Source organism: Cryptotermes secundus, unplaced genomic scaffold (assembly GCF_002891405.2).
Source record: "Cryptotermes secundus unplaced genomic scaffold, Csec_1.0 scaffold1314, whole genome shotgun sequence".
NCBI lineage: Eukaryota > Metazoa > Arthropoda > Insecta > Blattodea > Kalotermitidae > Cryptotermes > Cryptotermes secundus.
In genome coordinates, this window is record NW_019720589.1 from 406547 (window position 1) to 428210 (window position 21664).

Consider the following 21664-nt stretch of genomic DNA (forward strand, 5'->3'; position numbering starts at 1 on the left):
ATAAATTCAATTATAATTAGTTATGCAAGAAAAGTCAGAACCTCATAATATAGATAATTTTTATTAAATGTAATTATTTATCATAGAATAACTTTTCCAATAATTTTCACATTACTTCTAGTTTCTGTCCACTTTTCAACTCAAAGACTCTTTATTCAATTCTGATCAAATATTATAAGTAACCCCTTACTGAACCATAATCATAATATATGATCTTTAACACAATTAGACAATTCAAATTGGTATTTTACTTGAAGAGCTAAACACCTTTTACATCCATTTTCTGAAACATAACTAAATGCAAACCAGTTTTAGACAAAATTATATTGGGACAAACCTAAAAATTTTATTTTGCATTTAAATTCATTACAGGATGAACAAATTTGACAAAATTAAAAAAAAAAAGGCTAAATACTCATGAAAATGAAAAATTGATCAGACAGTTAATTAAGGTGAGTACAGAGTGACTCACTATGCATGAGCCCTGAAAAGATGTTGGTATTCTTCTTTCTACACCAGTACAGAATAACTTGGGGGCTGCTTGACTGGAATGTCTTTAAGTATATTTTTTAAGTCTGGATTTGTATTCTTACTTGATGTATAGACAGGCACAAATAACCAGTGCACTTCAGTTTGCTATGAATTTAACAATCTCCCATTCATTCGAAGAATATTAACAAAGGAACTACCAATTAACAACCCGTTTCCTTACTAGAACATAAGTCAGAGTAAATTCTTAATAGGTGTCAAAGTTTTCTCTGCTGTACCTTTATAACAAAAGTCACAGACCTCAACTTATCTTTGTATTTTCATTCTAACAGCCTCGACCACATGAAGCAGGTGGAAAATATGCTCAGGGTATAATTGTACGTCGTTACAAGAAGGATTCACCCATCACAATCAGAGTTGAACTCACAGCAAACCATCGTGGTTACTTTGAGTTTAGACTTTGTCCAAATAATGCACCAAGACGTACCGGCACACAAGCTTGTCTTGATAAGTATGTTCTGAGAAGAGCAAAATTTGCTGGGGTATCAGATGAACAGAATCATGAAACTCGTTATTACCCTGCAGCAGGAAACAAGGTAAGTAAGGAGTCTATGTTTTACTTATAGTACCTTTTCAGGTCTTATGATGAAAAGATCCACGCTTTATTCTAAAATATATTTTTAAAATTTTAAGTGGTATATTTTCAATTATTACCTTCACATATTTATGTGTTTAATTCCATACGGTAAATTTAGTAGTGGTAACTATTAAGATGATACACAGCACTTCATTGTACTTGCAATGAAATTATTTCATAATTCCCTGATATAACTTGTAATTGTAGAAAAGTAATGCTAAAACACTGAAGTTATTTTAAGAAACTCTTAGATGACTAAGAGCTGGGATAGTGTAGTCGGTATAGTTACTGGCTACAGACTGAACGACCAAGGGGTTGGAGTTTGAGTCCTGGTAGGGTCAAGAATTTTCTCTCTTCCATGTCATCCAGACTGGCTCTGGGGTCCACCCAACCTCCTATCCAATGGGTACTGTGGGCTCTTTCCCTGGGGGGGTAAAGCAACTGTGGCGGAGCTGACTACTCACCTCCAGCTAGTGCCAAGGTCACGAAAATGTGAATCTATACAACCACTCCCTCTTACACCTTCATGGCATAGTGCCTAATTAGTCAAGCAGAGGGACAACTTTACCTTTACCTCATGTGACTATTCCACTGAGTGGATGAGCACATCAGTAACAAATCTGACTTGCATTTGAAAGATTTGATGAATTTAATGTTAAAGTTCGTCATAGTCTTAACTATTCAGTTTCTCTAAAATTAGGCACCAACAGAATTATTCTATCCTGTTGATGGCATCAGCAGATTCCTCCAAGATACTGGTACATTTCTATCAGACTACAATGGCACCAAAAGACAGTATCTTCACAGTTACTGCAATGAGAGTCTCAAATTTCACATAAAATATCATTTCCCTTTCTCACATAGCTACATTTTATTTTCTTACAACTAGACAAGTGTAATTGTTAGCATGCAAGTTTCATAATTCTTTCTGGGGACTGCAACCCATTCAGAGCACACTGTACAGTTTTACAGACTTATCTCATGTCATCATTATATAGGTGGAGACACAGAGGAACAAATTCTGACTGTATCGCTCTATCTACAGTAAAACATCATTACTTTGAAATGTATGGGAGTGAAAACACATATCTATAATCAAATAATTTCAATATCATAATTTTCACTATGAATCTACCTGGTGTATGAGTTGATACCAGTGACATCAGCATTGCATTGGTCTTCTAACAAATGCTAATTTTAAAAATGGAAGAATGTAGTTTCTATTAAAAATATTTATTTATCTAAATTAAAATCACAAGCTAGACTTCTGAACACTAATGAACAACTGTAATGGACTTAAGGTTCTGAACTATAAACCAAAAACTAAAACCACATAATGTTGCTGAACCTGAACCAATAATTTCTTAAAATTCAATTGAGAACAGTTCAAAATTTCTGCATATCACAATGTTTGTTAATTTTATATACTTTTTAAGTCATGTCCAGTACAAAATGTGCTTACAAGATCTAAAAGTTTGTGATGATGGATAACGTCCAAAAACAATATTTGTACAAAAGGTGATTAATCTAACACTCTGAACATAAAATCAACATATTCCAATTCCTTCTTGAACATATTTCATCCAGTTATTTGAAAAACAATCTAATATAACATAATCTGTGAAACACGCTCCATTTCTGGCATCACTGCATATTGTCATGAATGCTGTTATTGGTAACAATTGACTTGCCAGTGGGAGAGGATGGTTTTCTGCTGGCAAAGCTTTGTAAGCAACATGTTGAAATGAAATGTACTTTGTTTGCCAGGCCAGATACAGAACAGAATAAATACAAATGTATTGTCAGTCATGGTGGTGGTGGCTGTCTATGCAGCTTTAATGCTATCACTATCAAGTATGCCAAGCACTGGGTCAGACTGCAAATATTAGCGTCTCTTCTGTGTTAATAACTTCAAGCAAATTAGTAACCTGTCAATTGTAATCAAGAAACTAATATTAAATGAACAGCATATGAAATATCCTTGTTCAGTCCTTTGGGTAACTGATTTTAAATGCTGCATCTCAGTTTGAGTTTGGGGACAAGTTTATGGGAGAAAGTGTATTTTCTTAAAAACAACTCATTATCTTTTAGGCAAGCACAATTCCTAACATATTTATAAAAGTAAGGTTGTGTACGTGTATATAATCTGGCAGACTAACCAGTGAATTCAGAATTAGGATACTCTGCATTTCCAGAAGTTTACAATTTCCATCAGTCGCATATTAACTATACCCCAACATACAGTCAAGCTCCCAGTTTAATGCAGTAGCAATAACCATTCCCATCTGGTACAATTCATAACAAAGGATAAAGTAATTGGTTGTATGTATGTATGTATGTATGTAGGGGGTGGGCCATAAAAACCGGCCCCTGCACTGCGACCTTCAATGATCTATTGTGCTTCCCCTTGGATTAGCCCTTTATTAATCCTACACTTTTAATAAAGTGTTCGAACCTGCTTATCGGGGCATCATAAAAGTCACTTGGTTCCATAAAATACTGACCCAAGTGATGAAATCTTAAATAAGCTATGGCCTCACAATCACACAGGATGTGTGTGGCTGATTTGTTTTCTTGTAGGCACCTTTCACAAGTTGGATTATCTGTTAGTCCCAACTTGAAAGGGTGTCCTTTCAGGTGGCAGTGTCCAGTAAGTAATCCTACCGCCCATCTTAGTTGATCTCTGTTTAATCTCAACAGATCCTTCATTCTTCTGGCCGAGGGTCCTGATATAAAACCCTTTGCCAGCTTGAGTCCAATTATATATTCCCAGTATTTTTTATGGTTTCTATCAGTCCAGTCCCTGATCGCTTTTTTGGCAACTTCAATTGAGATGCCACAAGCTGATTCAGGTCCTATGAACGGCTGTTCAGATCTTGTTCTTGCTAGTTGATCTGCGGTTTCAAATAACTGGTTAGACAACATATAAATTTGGAATGATTTTTGGAGTCATCTTGGATAAGACTCCTTCAATTCACTGACAAACACTACCTTCAAAAACAGGTCCTCACCATTGTAATGTGTACCAAGTTCAGATCTGATATGTCACCATCCACATGTTCCAACTCAAGAAATACCATATGGATTCTGATGAAATGTTTGGGACAGTATTCATTCTTATGCAACATGCAAGGTGCGTGAAGCGAATGTTATCCATCAGTAGTAAGGACTTATGTTATACCTTTAGCAGTTACCCAACTGCATGAAGTCTCAGTTTCAGCATCTGTGTACCTCCAGAACCACTCAGTGGGAAACTAGCTGTGTGATATTGGAGCATGGCTCAAATCAGGGTGTACAGTACTTCACCTGAACACTGACAAAACCAGTACTACTGTATTTACAATAATGGCTTATCTGTGTTTTCTTCTGTTTTTTATGGTCTGACAATCATTTTCTGGTTTCAAAGCCCTGACTGGACCTAACTTGTGGTTTGGCCTTTCTGACTCTTTCATATTCAGTAAAAATAAAATTGTTAAATTTAGCAAAAATCATAAATAGTATCTGATCTACGGTCTTTGGATACAATTAACTAGTAGATTTGACGTATGCTTATTACATTGGAGCAACAATACTGTTTTTAAACTACATTAAGATGTGGAAAATGTGGTGACATAATATTACTGTGTCTGCATTCTTCCTACTATCCTTTGTTATTATAACTGTACTCTAGGTGTTTACCTTCAATTGCCATGTAGAATGATGTGTTCCAATATGTATGATTTGAATGACGTATAATAAAAGTAGACTAGCCCAATAAAGCAATCCACAGCCTTTAGTACCTAGATAGCTACTTCATGATTCAAAATGTAAGAACATCTTGTTTATAGTTAACATTTTATTCTTACCTAATTCTTCTACATATAAAACAATCTGTTATTAATGTTTCAGGTGTTTGAGACACGATACCTTTTGCCAGCTGGCCTGACCTGTACTCAGTGTATCTTGCAATGGAGATACATTGCTGGAAACAACTGGGGAACTTGTGAAAATGGAACTGGAGCAGTAGGTTGTGGTCCTCAGGAAGAATTTCGAGCATGTGCCGATGTTGAAATAGTAGACTCATCTGGCTCAGCTGATGAGACACCGTTCGACAATGAGATCCCAACATACGAAGACAACAAGAACAAGGAACAGACATCTATACCAACAGAAGACACATCTGTACCTGTACCAGCAACAGACTGGTGGCTAGTAACAGTGATTGCAGCCTGCACTCTCATAGCAGTAGCCATAACACTGGCACTGGTGTACTTTTATTATTATCATGCTGGCGATGCAGTCAAACGTTGGCTTGGAGGTGAACAGTTTCAGAAACAAGCCCAGCAACCACAGCAGCCTGTGCCTCCCCCAAGGGTAAAGAAACAGAAGAGTAGTACCAACAATCCAGATGTTTAAAAATAAAAGATACTATAAGGAAGCTATCTGCCTTTGATAACAGCAGTTCTGTCATCAGCAATACATCCAAGCATGCCATTGCTGTGGTAAGGTGGCACCACAAACAGAAGGTTCTGGAATCATTAACATACTGACAGTATTGAATAACATCTTGGTAATCTGTTTCTAAAGCCAAGCATTTGGGTCTTTAAACAGAAGTCCATAAAGACACAAGACAATCTTACATAGTTAAATTCTGAGAACTACGCAGTCATGAAGATATATACATATATATATATAATGACAATAAACTGTTTTTGAACTTAGAACTTAGAACTACAGTACCAACACATATAAGCAGAGTATGAAAAACTACTGTCATATCCACTGACCAAGGGTATCCTGAGCCCTTAACCCTTGACGTCTGAGATACAATTGTCTATAGCCAAGCAGCTGAATATTTTAAATGTACTGTAAATCTAGAAAACTGGTTGGCTGTAACGAAAATTTAGAATATGGATAGGAGTCATCAAAATGTGACAGCCCACAACGTTTAATCTAAATGTAGAGGTTTTTTAGTCCCTCATAAAAGATGACTGTTACAGGTTTAGGTTTAAAGACAAGAGGAGAGCTCCACTGATAAGTATTTTTAAGAAGTCTGAATTACGAACCAAGCTGGCAACAAAACAATCCATGATGGCAATCCAAATACTGTCTCCCCCTTCTCCAGTAACTCAAGAGACCTTATAAATTGAATGTACCCACAGCAAAACTGATGTCATATCTTCCTTTCCATCCTCAAGCTTTCCTCCTTCCTCCTTACAAATTACTTTGCTCCCCCTCAGGATATTCATAAGCACATGCGCATGCATGCACATGTGCACGTGCATGTGCACATACACATATCATTTATAAAATCCTCTTTCTTTCTTCCTCACAATGTACTTCAGAAGGTATTGTTTGATAAATTAAATAATTTATTTTAATTTCAATGAAAATGTGTTTAAATGTGACTGATGATTTTATGGACAAGCCTGTAAATATCATATTTTATTTACAAAATATATAAATTATTCCTTTAAAAATATTTCAACATGAAGTACTTCTGTTAGTCCATCGCACTCACATAAGATACGACATTTTAACAACACTCAAGATTCATGCTGTGGTCTTCTGCGTTATGATGCTGTGTAGTCTTGTAGATGGGTACCAACATTTCCAACAAACAACTGCCACCATGTTCAGGGTAGAAATGATACTTACTTTGAAAGCATTTTAACATGTTCAGATCCATGACCAGCAACTCTTGAAAAAAAAACTTTTCCCATGCCCACCAATCAAAGTTTGAAATACCAATTGTGGCAGCATTTTTACTAATTTATCTTATGTCTTTCACATTAAGGTATGCAGGAGTCAGAAATAGGTTTTCAAGAATTAAATTATTTTGAAAACATCATTATCTCCAATGTATTTTCATGATACAGATAAGAAATTAAACTACATTTTTAATACAAGTACACAGAAAATAAGACACTAAACAAAGACATAAAGTGGAAAGTATAATATACATATTATATGAAAGGAACTAAAATACCCTACTTTTGTACAGTAAATGTTTAGGTAGCTATGTACCTACATATGAAAATATTTAATACATTACAAAGTAGATCAGTAATATGTCAATCATATCACAATCCAGTTTACATGGCACTGATATTTTATCAACACTTCTCGCTCTCTCACATCAAGATAACTCTTCACACATAATATTCAATTCCAAATATACTTTACTTCATTAATTCCACATTCTGGAACATAAATGAGGCAAACAATGGGTGAGGGTACTGCAATCTAATGAAAACTGCCACCTACTTAAAATGTATTTATTCAATAAAGATAAAGTTTAAGCTGCCTGTGCCTTAGCACATCATAGATGCATATATGGAGTACAGGAATAAAACCCCAATCACTTTCCAACCAAACAATGAGTCTGTGATGCCTGCTGTGTGGGACCCAGAGCTGTTCTAAACATGGCTGTGAAGACAAGCATTTGAACACACCAGGATTTTAACCTGAGTCAACAAGCCTGAGACCACTTTACTGGGCTGGCAATGCTCATGCATTTATTCACGATTAAGCCAAAAAAAATTAATTCTAGTAATTATGTTTTATATGATCTTAATTTTCTTCAGCATCATCGTTACAGTGGCTACAATGATTATTAAATGTTACAGAATATTTTATATTAAAAGCAGGTTTGCTTTAAATTCAAATTATGAAAGATAATGATGAATAATAACAAGTTAAGTGGGTAATTTAAAAAATTTTGTTATACTGGCCAGCTAGTACTGTTAGGATAGTGATATGTAGAAAGCTATGATAAGAGAGACGAGGAATCAATGCTTAATTATCATAGAAAAACCTGTTAAAAATGGCCACTAAGAAGACTAAGATGGGAGAGGGACAAACTGGTTCAGTATGTCTACTACTGGTATTAGTATTAATTCTGTCATATCTTATATTCTGCTACTGAAGAGTTAGTTAGTTTACCAGTCAACAACAAATGTGTTAAAAAGGATCTTGATAAGAGGGTGCAACATGTAAGCTGAGCACTATGTTAGGAAATCTAGTATACCCCTGTAAGTTCTGATATATTTAACTTACATCTTGATTTCATATTGTACAGGGAGATCGAAAAGTCACACACATCAAACTAAAAGTTATTATAAATTGCATTGCAGTTAATATAATTATATCTCCTACCGCTAGATGGTACTGTAGGAATACTAACAATGGGTAGAAACGCCATCTGTCATGTATCAGTCATATGACGTCTGCAGTATAGCTTTGTTTACTGCACGACAGGCATGTCGTTTTCCCAAGAACGAGTTTTCACTGTGGAACATTATTTCGCCAGTCGTTTTTCACTGACAAAACATGGTTTCACTTTAGTGGCTACGTGAACAGTCGAAACAATAGGATTTGGTCATCTGAAAATCCACATGTGTTACCTGAAAAGACCTTGCACTGTCAGAAAATTGGAGTGTGGTGTGCTGTATCACGTCATCAAATAGTGGGCCCAATTTTCTTTGAAATAACAGTGAACAGCCCAGTGTCCCAAGACATCATTATACAGTTCATTGCACTTCTTGAAGTTTATGAACGTGAGTGTTGGTTACAGCAAGAGGGTGCCATATGTCACACATCTAATGAAACCATGCAATTCTTGCACGAGTTTTTCAGTGACCGTCTCATTTCAAAAGGATTGTGGCCCCCACATTCGCCCAATTTGTCACCCACAGATTCTTTCCTTTGGGGATACCTCAAAGGTCTATAAAAACAATTCGCATACACTGGATGACCTCAACAGGAGCATTACGATGGCGATTAACAGCATCAGTTTACAGGTGCTCCACAAAGTGGCCTCAAACATGGTAAAAAGAGCTCACACATGCATTGCTGAACAGGAAAGCCATTTCGAGCATATGTTGTAAAGACATGATTTGATTTTGCATTTCTAAGATGTACGGTTATAAACATTAATAGTAAGTATGTCTTGTAGTTTGTGCATTAAACCAGCAAAATAAAATTGCTTGGTGTGATGTGCACGACTTTTCGATCTCCCTGTATATTAACATCAACTACAACAAACAACACTTCTGAGGTCAATTCCTCTGCTGTTTAATAATGTGATGACTGCAAGAAAGGCGGCTGATGCCTAACATGATATCAAACCATGATAAGTGTATGATATTCTGCACATTTCCAACATTTAAGATTCAGAACTGCATAAAAAAAATCTGCATCTGTATGAGACTGTGAACTAAAGCTCTAAATGTTAGTTCAGTGCCTTGACATGAAACATGAAGGAACAGAATGTAGAGTTCAATCAAATCATGACAGGAGGACAAGGATCAGCAATTCAATATGCTGATTAAGAAGCCCAGCAAAACTTCCTGGTTGCGCCAAAATTATAACTGATACGGAACAGGAGGGGACTTGTGGGGGGGATAACTGAAATATTCTGCATTTTGAGACAAGCCAGAGAATGATTAATAAAATAACAACGCCATGCAATATAAAGAATTTATACCTTACTTCTTGATTCCAAGCAGCATCTGTCGAAAATCTGAGTTGCTCATTGGTTTCTGTGTCTCTGTACCACCATCTCCATTTGCCGTGCCGTTGCCATTACTTCCATTACTAGAGACTGTACTACATGCAGGTACAGTGGAAGATGATGGTGTTGTTGATGTTCTGTGAGATACTTGCAAAGACCTTGGAAGCAGGGATACCTGCGTTCGGCCACGTCCACGTCTGTATGAAGCAGTATTATAAATATTTATCCTATGTTACAGCAGTCAACCCAACAAATAAAACTGGAATGAAGGCAACAGATATTAGCATACATCTTACTTATTTAATATAAGTGTAAATTGCACTACATGTTTCAACCTATAATTTAGGACATCATCAGACTCCTCCTTTATGATCTATAACTCAAGTCATTAAAATTAAGTCATGATATAAATCCATATTTATGCAACAGACGTACATTGTTGCAGGTGAATATATATTTACAAGGTGAACATATTCTAACAAAATTCATTGCTAAAAGTTAACAATTTAAAGGATGTAAAAGTATAAAAGGGTAAAAGCAAAGAAGTATAGATCCCACAATATTGCCACGTGTAGGGTGGTACATGTGACGAAAATGATGGGTTCTAGTTCGGATGATTGGATTTATTAGCACCTTGGTTACAAGTTTTCTTAATCACACTTAAATACAGCGCTATTGCTCATTTACACATACTGGTCCTCTCCTAGTAATGCAATTAAAACATAGGAACTATAATAGTCTCACTGAATCACACACTCCAAATATTAAGCTTTCTAATGGCACTCTAAGTCTTCACAGTTCAACTACTAACACTTCTTCAACTATGAACTTTCAGTGGCTGTCTCCTTGTAGTCAAAGTCACATTGTGACTGACGGTCAGTCAGTCAGTCAGTCAGTCAGTCAATCTTGGTGTCGAGCCCAATCTGGGGCTCATAACTAGATATTTATTACTGTTTGAAAGTTTAGGTCTTGTTATTGTGGGGCACCCTATCTCACGAGAGGATGGGTCTGTCTTTTGTCAGAGTCACTGTCTACAGTAGTAAGTCATTTGTCATAACGTAAAGGATATTTACATTTTACATGTTAAACATGATAATGAATGTATTAAATATATAAAGGGCCTCTGTCAGTCCAGGCTCAGCACAGCAGACTATGCCTTATTTCTAGTAGCTTCCATTACAAAGACAGTCTACTCACTTCAACGGTCATATGCTTGACCGCCGCCAAGTTTAAGCCTCTTATACTTTCTATGTCGGGCTTCGCATTGTCCAATATTGCAACATTTTCATTATCATGATTCTGTATGACTTCCGCTTGTTGCCTGCATAATTTTGTTATATAATCATATACATACAGAATTCTGAAAGCCATGTGTAAATCGCAAACCAGTGTGTGCCTTGGAAAATTGCCAATGGTGCAGAGAACCTCGTTTTGTAGGTGCTGCAGTTTCATTAGATGAATATCTGCTGTGAATTCCCAGGCGGGACTAGCATAAGTCATTACAGATCTAATGAGAGCTCTGTGGAGGGTTAGCTTAATGTTAGCGCTTAATCGCTCACTTCTGAATAGGGAATACAATCTTATAAATGTTCTGAAGGCCTTGGCTTCAATCATTTCTATGTGCAATCTCCATGTAAACCTCCTATCAGAGATTACTCAAGATATTTTACACAATTTACAAATGGAATATATCTTCCATTCAATGTAAGATCAGACATAGGCGGACGATGACTATGAGAGAAGTAGATCCCCTGAGTCTTATTTTCATTAATTTTGATATTCCAGTGCTCACATCAGGTCTCCATTGAGCTGAGACCACACTCGAGTTTTCTAACAACAAAACCCTCCTTGTGATCTGTTGCATACAGTAGCTTGTAGCTCCATTCATCTTTCAAATAACTCCTTTGCATAGACCCCATGGAAAACACCATCTCCCATTGTTGTGGATGCATGCTTACAGCTTCATTGCCTGGCAATAAACTTCCTACAGCTCCATGTGCCTGCCTGTCATGGACCGCATAGAGAACACAATTTCCCTTCTATTGTCATCTGTATTCATGTTTACAGAGCTGTTGCCTGGCAATGCGATGATCAAATCCATTACAATATATATGAATGCTGGCTAGTTGTTGTGCTTAGATTAGATACTACAGGGTTCAGACGATGGTGTATAACACACAGAGATACTGGGTTTTTGGACTTTGTCCATTGTCCGGATTCTAAATAGACAGAGCTAACTCTTTCTAGGGGACCCAACAGAGTAGGTGTCTTCCCTCACCTGAGGATGGAAACAGATTCAGTTTCCAAAACTTTTTTTTTCCCCTTAGTTATTTGGAATCCGGATGATGGACAAAGTCCGAAAACCCAGTATCTCTGTGTGTTGTGCTTAGATATTGTGCAAAACCCTCCAGTCATGTGTTGATGTGTTGGAGGAAGGAGGGGGGGGTCCTTCATATTATTTCTTGTTTGCTGTCTTATTTAATAGTTATTTAATACTTTTTGTATGAATAATCTGATCATAATTTCTTGTATCTTCCATGGTTACTTTGAACTGACATGGAAATTTGGGTGTTTGAAATGTTGGTCCTTATGTTGCCCCTTGCTGATGTGGTGTTATCTGTGTAGTTGCACAACAGGATAGACTCTATAAAGTTTCCTCCTCCTCAACATCATCATCCTTCATGGTACATGGTCTCTTTGGCTTGTTATGGGTATTACAAAACAGACTATTTCCAGCCTTTATAAGTCTGTGTACCTTCTTAATTTGCTTCCAGTCAATAAAATAAGCAAGACTCTCCCAAATAGACTTGAAAGGATTCTGACAATGGTGTATGCTGTACAGAAGTGTAAGGTTTCTTATTTTGGACTCTATCCATCATCTGGTATATATGACAAAAACCACATTTTGGAGACTGGATCTGTCTACGTCCTCAGGTGGATGGGGCAAGATAGACCTACTCAGTTGGGCCCGTTAGAAAGAGCTAGTCTCAATCACTGGTCCAGGTCTATCTTGCCCAATCCACCTGAGTACGGAGACAGATCCAGTCTCTGAAACTTATGTCTTTTGTCATATATACCAGATGATGGATAGAGTCCAAAATCAGAAACCTTACAAGACTCTCCCAGTTCATAGTCACACTGAAGGCAAAGTTAAAAGTTCAAAGGTTTGGATTCTCATATCTACCAAAAATGTGCTTCTTCCTCTGTCAGCACAAGTAAATGATGTATTTTAGAAGAGTGACAAAACTCTTCATATAAAACATATGTAAATCTCATTTAAAACAGAAAAACTTAAATTTTTGCTTATGCATGCAGAAGACCCCAAAACCTAATAGCTTTGTTATTTCCTATTAAGTTATTATACAATCCAATTCCTGTTTCAAATGATCACCATCTGAAAAAGTTGGACAAAAGTGAACATTACTTACGCGCCAAAAGCTCTAGCTCCTCCTCCCAAGGACATGATGGAGGCAGCCCGTGCAGTAACCCCTGGGTTATTCTTTCTCTCAGGTGGTTTACTTATGGCCACAGAGACAGTTCGATCCCCCATCGTCATTCCATCTGTTTTGATTAATGCATGTGCAGCAGCTGCCTAGAAATTCATCACACAAACTATCCATAAACATCTGCTTCTATGATGTATCAAGTGAAAATTGTATTGGATGGGGGAATAATGATCCATGAAGTATAAACACAAATAGAAATGTAAATAACATGCAATTCTATCCTAGAAAGGATGAAGAAACCCAATTTATTATGGATATAAACTAGGTATCATACAAACATGAAGCAAAAGTGGTAAAACACCATGACATGCAGTAAGAAAAGCATGTGTACAGAAAATTAATCTGTGTTCAGTACACAGTATTAAGAATTGTTATGTTAAGATTAAAAAAAATACAATAACATTGCAAACCTCATCATGGTATTCAACATATGCTAATCCTTTTGAATGTCCATTCCGATAAGTGACAATTCGAACATCCTTCAGTGAACCATATGATTTAAACACATCCTCAAGTTCTTCCTTTGTTACAGTTACAGGCAAACCTGAACAGAAAAAAATGTGTTACTTCCTCTTTATATTAAAATAAATGCCAGGTGGAGGCACTTAGCAGCACAGGCTGTAGGATGAAATCTGTGTTCTAGTGGCAGATTCCGAAGTTTCAACATTGCTAATATAAAAGCTGCCATTAGACACCATCTGAAACCAGCTCCATTCACCTCCCTTCTCAAAGAGAATTTGCCTGATATCCAGCCTATACTATCCTCCTTATCTCCGTTCTGGTCTTTCAAGTGGCTATCCACAAAATTATCCTGCAAAACCTTAGTATATATTCTGACACTCCCAGCTTAACTTCACGCCCAAGCCATTATAACCTCCTACATTTCACTGTCCTCAGTGTATCAGATGACCTGTACAAATGAAAAATTTCATTTGTATATGGTATCCTAAACTGCCCAATTACCTCAGCCTTCCTACATTCAGAACTTCTCCCATATACTTTGCCTCCAAACATATATACTTATATTCTTCCCTCAAAGTAAGAGACCACATATCGAACATATACAGAAAGTTGGCAAAACCTATATTTTGTACATACTTTTCTTCAGAATACGTTTTTCTGAATTTTCAAAATTTATTCTCCAAATTTCATTATCAACTCATTTCTGGTTGTTACTGTTGTTCCTAGATACTAAAATTTTTAATCAGTTTCAAATTATATTGTGTGGCATGATGCCTGAAACGATGAACAGTGGAGCCAGAAGAGGCAGCAAATGCCAGGCAACAGCCCAGTAAACACGCTCCTGCAGGAATGGATATGCACACAAAAACAGAAGAACTGCAGCAAATGCTGTTTTCTATGCGGTCCATTCCAAGGCTATATAACGAGTACCACAGGCAAATCAGTCAGCAGATGGCAATTAGCAGTGCGCTGCAAGTCAGCAGTCATAGTTGATGGTTGAAAGTGAGAATGAAACAGAGGAATCTCCATTATTAGCAGCTACTAATAGGCAATAACTAATGAAGACAGAACAAATTGAGAAGACTCAGTGTGTGTTAATAGCGATTTGAAGAGTGAATAGATTAGTGAGACTAATTTGTAGTTACACTTACAACCAATCAATAAATAAATCCAATTATCAATCCAAATCCCATGTCTAGTCACTAACATGTAACAATATGGTAGATACAGTTACAAAATACCTAAGTTGCTACTATTTGTTCTGTATCAAGGGCGTACAGCACATTTAGTTATCTAACAATTTCTTTGCTGGCTGGTAGAAACAACCACTAACTTATAACAGATGACAGTTTTTCCTCACAGGATGATGGCTATAGTGATACACAACTAACACAGTATCATCAAATATGAACTAAATCTGCCACTGACCACTCCAACAGCAACATTTCTCCACTGGCAGGTTCATAACATGTGAGCAACAGTTCTAAAAACAGAAATAGTCAAGTTCCTAAATAATATTTGGTGGAAAGCAGAACAATGAAATCTTCACTGTGAGAAACCCATGACACAACAAAGTTCCACAGTTTCAATCAGTATTTGCAACAGAGTGCATTGTGAATCAAACAACAAGAATGTGCAAGAGGAACCTGACTGTGTCTTACATAGATTGGGTTACTGAAATTACCTCCTCAATATTGGCATGAGTCAGCATCACCAATCTGATTATATGGCTGCCTCAGGATTTAAAGGACTGTCTTCAGAGTAACCATTAGACATCAAAAGGTTAAAGTTTTAGTTATGATATACTCAGTGCTTGAGGTGGAATGAAAATAGAACCGGGATGCCATCCCGCCGCATCCCGCCCCACCTCAAGCCCTGGGTATTGTACATTGCATTTACTGCCAAAGAAGTAACGGGATGCTTTTAAGCCATTTAGAAAAGAACCAGGATGGCATCCCACCCCACCTCAAGCCCTGGATATACTGCATAATGCTGACATGGAATGGAATCATATCCATGGCAAAGAACAAGTACTTCTGTTTGTTGAAAATACAAATAACAAGTCACGATTGATCTTTTGTGCTTCAAAGAAACAAAGAAAGAACTTTTATTCAATAATATGTGTGCTAATGTTGAGCTTAATCCATGGAAACAACAGAGGAGCAAATAGCTAAACTGGAACTCTTTGACTCATTGGCTGTTTTCAGGCATTCTCTAAATATGGTTGCCCAACTGTGGAGTGTGTCATTTGAATTAGAAAACAAGGAGACAATTCTTTTGAAAAATATTCATTCTGGTAAGTGGAGAACTATGGTAGAGGCAGAGAGAGGAAGAAAGGAAGGAGATCTGAAGCCAGTGAGTGAATATTCAACCAAGACGACTCATACACAGAAAACTAAACATTTCACCTTTCACAAAAAGCTTGTTCTTCTCCAGTGTTGTATTGTATTTAAAACCAGACTCTCTCATATGTTTGTCTGCATTACACCTTGATACAAACATAGGTCTCCCATCAACAGGTTCACGATCTTTTTTTAAAGCTGCTTCTGCCTCAGCCTGAAACATGTATAATACAATAACTATGGGAGCTGTACACACACCTGTCAACATACACACCATCATGGATCCATAATACACTACTTACAGGTGAACCAAATTCAACATAGCAAAAGCCTTTAGACCGACCCTTGAAGTCCTTCACCAAACGAAGTTCTGTGATGGTTCCCAGGGAAGAGAACACTTCCCTTATTGCAGCTTCACCCACAGAATAATCCAAATTACTGACAAACACAGTACGGTTATCTTTAGTGGAGTCATGGTCTACTGAAACTCCATGTTCTGTATCCATTTTCTCCTCTGTAAAACATATTGAAGAAAAAACTAATTACAATGACATCTATTAATTATTTTACACCATAATTTATTATAACTAGGTGTAACGCCATGTCTGCGTTACGTCAGAGGGCGTCCCCCCCTTTAACTACCTTCCCCCTTCCACTGTTCCACTTCCTGGTTCTGCGCAGCTGAGGTCCAACAAGAGTGTTCCATTCTGTTGTGGGAGCTTGAACTGTTCAGTCGATTCACTCTTCTCCTGGTCTGTACGATTTTGACTGGTTGATTGCCGGAGGCCTATTACCTCCAGGGACTTACATTGTATTCACATTTAGTATTTAATATATATATTGTCATTTGATATATTTGTTAGTGTCTTTGAGTTGGTACGTCCTACCCAAAAACTAAATTTCGGTCTTCAAAACCTTTTCACGTTTCAAAGTGGTAGCAGATATCGATCAGATGGTTCCAAAGCTAAACTGGAGCATGTTATGCAGTTAGATCTATGGTGCATATCAGCAACACTGACACTCTCAAATAAATTTATTTTGCTTACTTGCACTCTTCAATGAAGTATGGAATGATTTTCTTGGGTAATTCGTCTGACAGCAAAAGGTATTGCCACGTGGATGGCGCAACAGGAAGTAGGGGGTCACATGAACTCTGCGGTCTCACGAGTGACATCACATATTCCCACTTCTTCCATCATTACGCAACTTTCAGTAAACACCCCCTCCCCCACGGTGACGTAACAGAAGACCAACGGTGTCAGGCAACCATTGCCACGGTGACATGACTGTAACAGGCCAGTAAACAGTCCCCCCCGTCGCGGTGACATAACAGCACTTCCCACTGTGATGTAACAGGGGACACCACTGTTAACACGGGGCAACAGGGAACAGTATAAAAGACTGGCTGAGCAGTGTGTGAGACAGTGCGTGATTAGGAGTGACACAGTGTGGATTGTGAAGTTGCCAAGAGCAGTGGCAGTAATTGTGATATTGTCAATGGCAGTAATTGTAATTTTGAATTGTGAGAGTGTAAGAGTGAATGTGGAATAAATTCGCTATATCCAGAATGGTGTGAAGTTATTTGACAGCTATATCAACGTTGGAAGACTTGCATAGCGGCCAACGGCAACTATTTTGAGGGCTGACGTGGATCTGCATAAGTATATGTGAATACCTTGTAATATGATGAGATAAAACCACATTCCACGAACTTAATGACTCTACCACGTATGTGAATGTGTTTTTGAACAGCCCCATGTGTAACCACTGTTTTCTTGTGTGAAAACTTCAGTCATATATGTTTTTGTATTTATATGACATATTCCACATCCTACAGTCATTTCGACCAAATCTGGATCCAGGCAATGCAATGCAATGTAATGTAATATAACGTGATGCAATTCAGTCTACCCTGCATACTTCTGACTCATGATGGTAAACATTCTAAAGTCTGGACAATACAAAGAGGTTTATGGTCTATTCCATATCAAATTTCATATGCCTAGTTGTAAAGATTCATTATTTACACCCAGGGTTGGATATAAGGACAAGCAACCATGTCAGCCGCTCTCAGTCCTTCACAAATCATAAATAGAATCCAAAAATTATATCAAGATATATGGTTCTGTTAAATCCTGAAAAATTAGTTTGTATCTTTTGTTGTTATAAGGAATAAGGGAAAAAAACTGTCATAGCCTAAAGTTGTTGCTACCGATTGAGGCGTCCACATTCTGACTGCCCTGGGGCCACAATTATAAATCCAGTCCTGTTAAGACTACATAGAACTTCAGGGTTCTGCTTTACACAGAACCAGTTACACTCTTGCCTCAGCAGTTCACACAAACACCAATGGTATGATGTTCATATGAAGTTTCATGAACTGTGTATACTAATTTAAAAGTACGCAGAGACATGCATAGGCACATGTAATGGCCATTATGGTGTAATATGCAAATATATTTTAAATAGGGTACGATAAACTGTTAATGACATACGTTTAGATATTTTGGTAGGTGGTTCTTCAAAGACATCAGCAGTTTTCTCCCTCTTCCTATAACCTGGTGGAGGTGCACACAATGTACTCTCTTTTGAAGCATTACACTCTGCTTCAGTAGCATCCCTTGAACTTGATTTTGTGATTACGGATTTTGGTGCTACAGCTGCCCACCTGCCCTCGGTTTCATGCTATAAAAACAATGTACACAATATCATTCTTGGTAAAATTCCTGCACTAACATGAGCTTAGTCTGGTTTCCATTTGTAAATACTACATACCACACTTCAATAGATTTTCTAGAGATCTAGGCACCACCTCCAAAAATTAGGAACTAGGATGTACATCAAAAACAAGATCATAAATAAAGAAAGCAGTCTTCTGGGATTTGGCGCCGTGTATATGTGGTGNTAGTGTTTTATTTTTTTCAATGTTTCTTATAAAATACATTTTCCATAAATTTCATGATGTAAAAAGATATCTTTGAGTAGTTACTCCCACAAGTCTTACACTACTTTAAGTGATAAAATTCAACAAGCTCCTTGATAGAAGCTTAAGCATATATTTAAATCATCATTCAGCACAATAAAAAATTACAATGGGAACCTCTTATAAAGTACATAGACTGGCTATGACTGACCTGAAATTACTAATTAAGCCAAACACAACATTCCATGCATTTCTGCCAATTAGCAACATGCAGTGAAAGTCCATTATAATAAAAATCCAAAACACTGCAAACTGGAACTATATTGAATACCTGACATACATAGTTTAGCATATGGGAATATACTATACAAGATGGATGAAAGCCAGAATAGCAGACACAGAAAAGTCATCCATTTCTATGCAATGGCTGCATAAACACACAACAATGCCAAGCCCTTTGCTAGGCAAATGCCACCATAACAGCTGAGACTAGGGCTGCCAGATTTTGTAAAATTAAAAAATGAGCAATGTCTCATTGCTTGTTTATAACGACATTTTTCACAACTAACAGGCTATAAAACATACATAATCAGTCCCGGCTTATCCCACAAAAACATATCTTCCCATTTCTTAAGATATATTTGGTTATGTTTCAACTTCTTCTGCGGAGGAGTCTTTGATGGATCTTCTTCGCCCTCAAACATTTTTGCTAACTTGACACTGACTTTCTATCGAAGATTGAACGAATGAAAAATACACTATCACCAACAACCTCTGCTTTGGTTTACAACCTCAAGTGTTGCCAACATTCACGAAATGCAACATAACAAAAGAAATCTATAACAATGTTATTTTCCAAGGTTTACAGAAATTTTATGATAATAATTTAATAATAATAATAATAATAATTTAACCCATGAAATATAATTCGCAATGGACTTAAATAAAAAAACAGAGAATTATCCACTCTGGGTAAACAATAAACGGAGGAACAAAATTTGGGTGAAAAAACGGAAGAATCCAGGGAAAATGGGGTATCTGGGAACCCTAGCTGAGACACAGTGAGAAACGGTGTAGAGTCCACGCTGAAGTTACATAAAGAGAGCTCAGACAGAGAACTAGTTTTGAGTCAAGTAGTTAGTTGAGCTGGATCAAGAGAAGTTCAGTGAGGAGTCAGTGGAGGAGCCAGTGGTCAAGGACAAGTCAGGAGAGAGAGAGTGAGTGACTTGCAGGAGGAACAGGAGAAGCAGAGAAGGAGCAAGCTACTGAGTTCACAGTCAGAGAGTAAATCAACTACACAAGGTCTTGATTGGATTTAGTGATCTAAACAGAGCACTTTTTACAGACTTCACTTTATGTAGTGTGTTCAGAGCCAACTCCCATTTGGTGAAGTTGTTGCACTGTGTGTCTAGACTATGAGTGCATGTTGAACAATTTGAATATTTGGATATACCTAGAAGGTAATCGTAATTATCAACAGTTCTTCAAATTATCAGTCTTCATTTTCATAGGGGGTAACATAACATACCTTCTTTTTCAATGCAACTCTAGGATTCTGTTTCAGGCCCCTTTCTTGCTTATGATCATGTTTCCACTTCTCTCCCTTTTCCACTGTTTTCTCTTCTTCTTCAGCCATTCTTTTCCTCTGGTCATTTATCTCTTTCATTCTGGTGTATAAGGTAATAGTACAAATGTCAACAGAAAACATTGGTGGCAGCAGAACAACAGTCACATCTACCTTCATGAAGGCAGAGGTGATGGTGGCAGTGGTAGTGATGGTAACAAGGACAATGACTGTTATAATATTTTATTCATGTATTTATTTATGGTTTGTTTCTTGAACTTTTCTGTAGCTTAGATTATATAGTATTAAATGGCAAAATCATCAGTGCACAATGAATTTGAAAGAATGTAGAAAAAAGCCACTTTCTTGGCGTACTGCCTAGAGGGAGAGAGTAAATCTACCAAAAAACTCAGTGGGAATAATCAGTCTCTAGGATGACATTTGAAGCTAGGACCTCCTGAATAAAATAGGAGCACCAATGACTTGATTGCCACATACAGTATAACCGTCATGATAATAATAATTTAAGAGACATGCACATGTACTGTCAAGAGAGTCTTATATACAATTATTATTATGTAGAATAACTTAGAAATATGCACTGACATTCTTGGTCATCATCAGGATATAACAAATTCACTCTATTGTACATTCATTGACAGTGTACATGTGTGTATTAACTGAAGAAAACATAACATGATGTTCAAGTTCACTATATCACAGATGGATCAAGCCTGAGGACTATATGTTCCTCATAAAACTATCTATATAGGCAAAAGGAACTGGATAGAAAAGACATTTAGTTATAAAAAAAAAGTCAGGTTTTCTTGAACAGCTCAGTAAATTGAGATTTCAAATGAAATCAACTTAAAAAAGGAACAGTATAGAACAGAGAGAAACCCAAAACAATACAACATAGCAATCTATACAGTAAATTTTAAACTGATACCAACTGGTATAACGCCAAAACATGGACCCCTAAAATAGAGAAACAAAAGCAAGGTTCAAGCAATGACTACGAAGTTTCTGAGTACTGGGGTAAAAAGAATTGATAGAATTAGAAATACAATTTTTTGAGACGTAGTAACTGAAAACTTGTTAGCAAAGGTTACAAAATATACAATTTCAGTGGTTTCGCCACTTAAAAAAATGGTTCCAACAAGGATATTAAGGATATTAGAATTAATTATGGAACAATCAAAAAGAAGATGCTTTATGAAGGTACTGGAAAACATCAAGAACAGAGG

General features: G+C 37.0%; 2 protein-coding genes across 3 annotated transcripts in view; one reads left to right on the plus strand and one right to left on the minus strand.

Moving 5' to 3' along the window:
* The window catches only part of LOC111870174, a 41875-nt gene extending 35348 nt beyond the window's left edge, over positions 1-6527 (plus strand). Inside the window, exons 4-5 of the mRNA XM_023862249.2 lie at positions 822-1085; positions 5015-6527. Coding sequence (XP_023718017.1) covers positions 822-1085; positions 5015-5521 — 771 coding nt within the window. The 3' untranslated portion in view covers positions 5522-6527. The remainder of the gene's footprint in view (positions 1-821; positions 1086-5014) is intronic.
* A 418-nt stretch (positions 6528-6945) lies between these two features.
* LOC111870160 (squamous cell carcinoma antigen recognized by T-cells 3) overlaps positions 6946-21664 on the minus strand; it is a 40723-nt gene continuing 26004 nt past the window's right edge. For both annotated transcript variants that reach the window (XM_023862219.2, XM_023862229.2), the window contains exons 10-17: positions 20382-20520; positions 18426-18615; positions 16233-16444; positions 15997-16144; positions 13537-13670; positions 13049-13212; positions 9599-9817; positions 6946-7308 (exon numbers count right to left, since the gene is read on the minus strand). In XM_023862219.2, coding sequence (XP_023717987.1) covers positions 7296-7308; positions 9599-9817; positions 13049-13212; positions 13537-13670; positions 15997-16144; positions 16233-16444; positions 18426-18615; positions 20382-20520 — 1219 coding nt within the window. In that variant the 3' untranslated portion in view covers positions 6946-7295. The remainder of the gene's footprint in view (positions 7309-9598; positions 9818-13048; positions 13213-13536; positions 13671-15996; positions 16145-16232; positions 16445-18425; positions 18616-20381; positions 20521-21664) is intronic.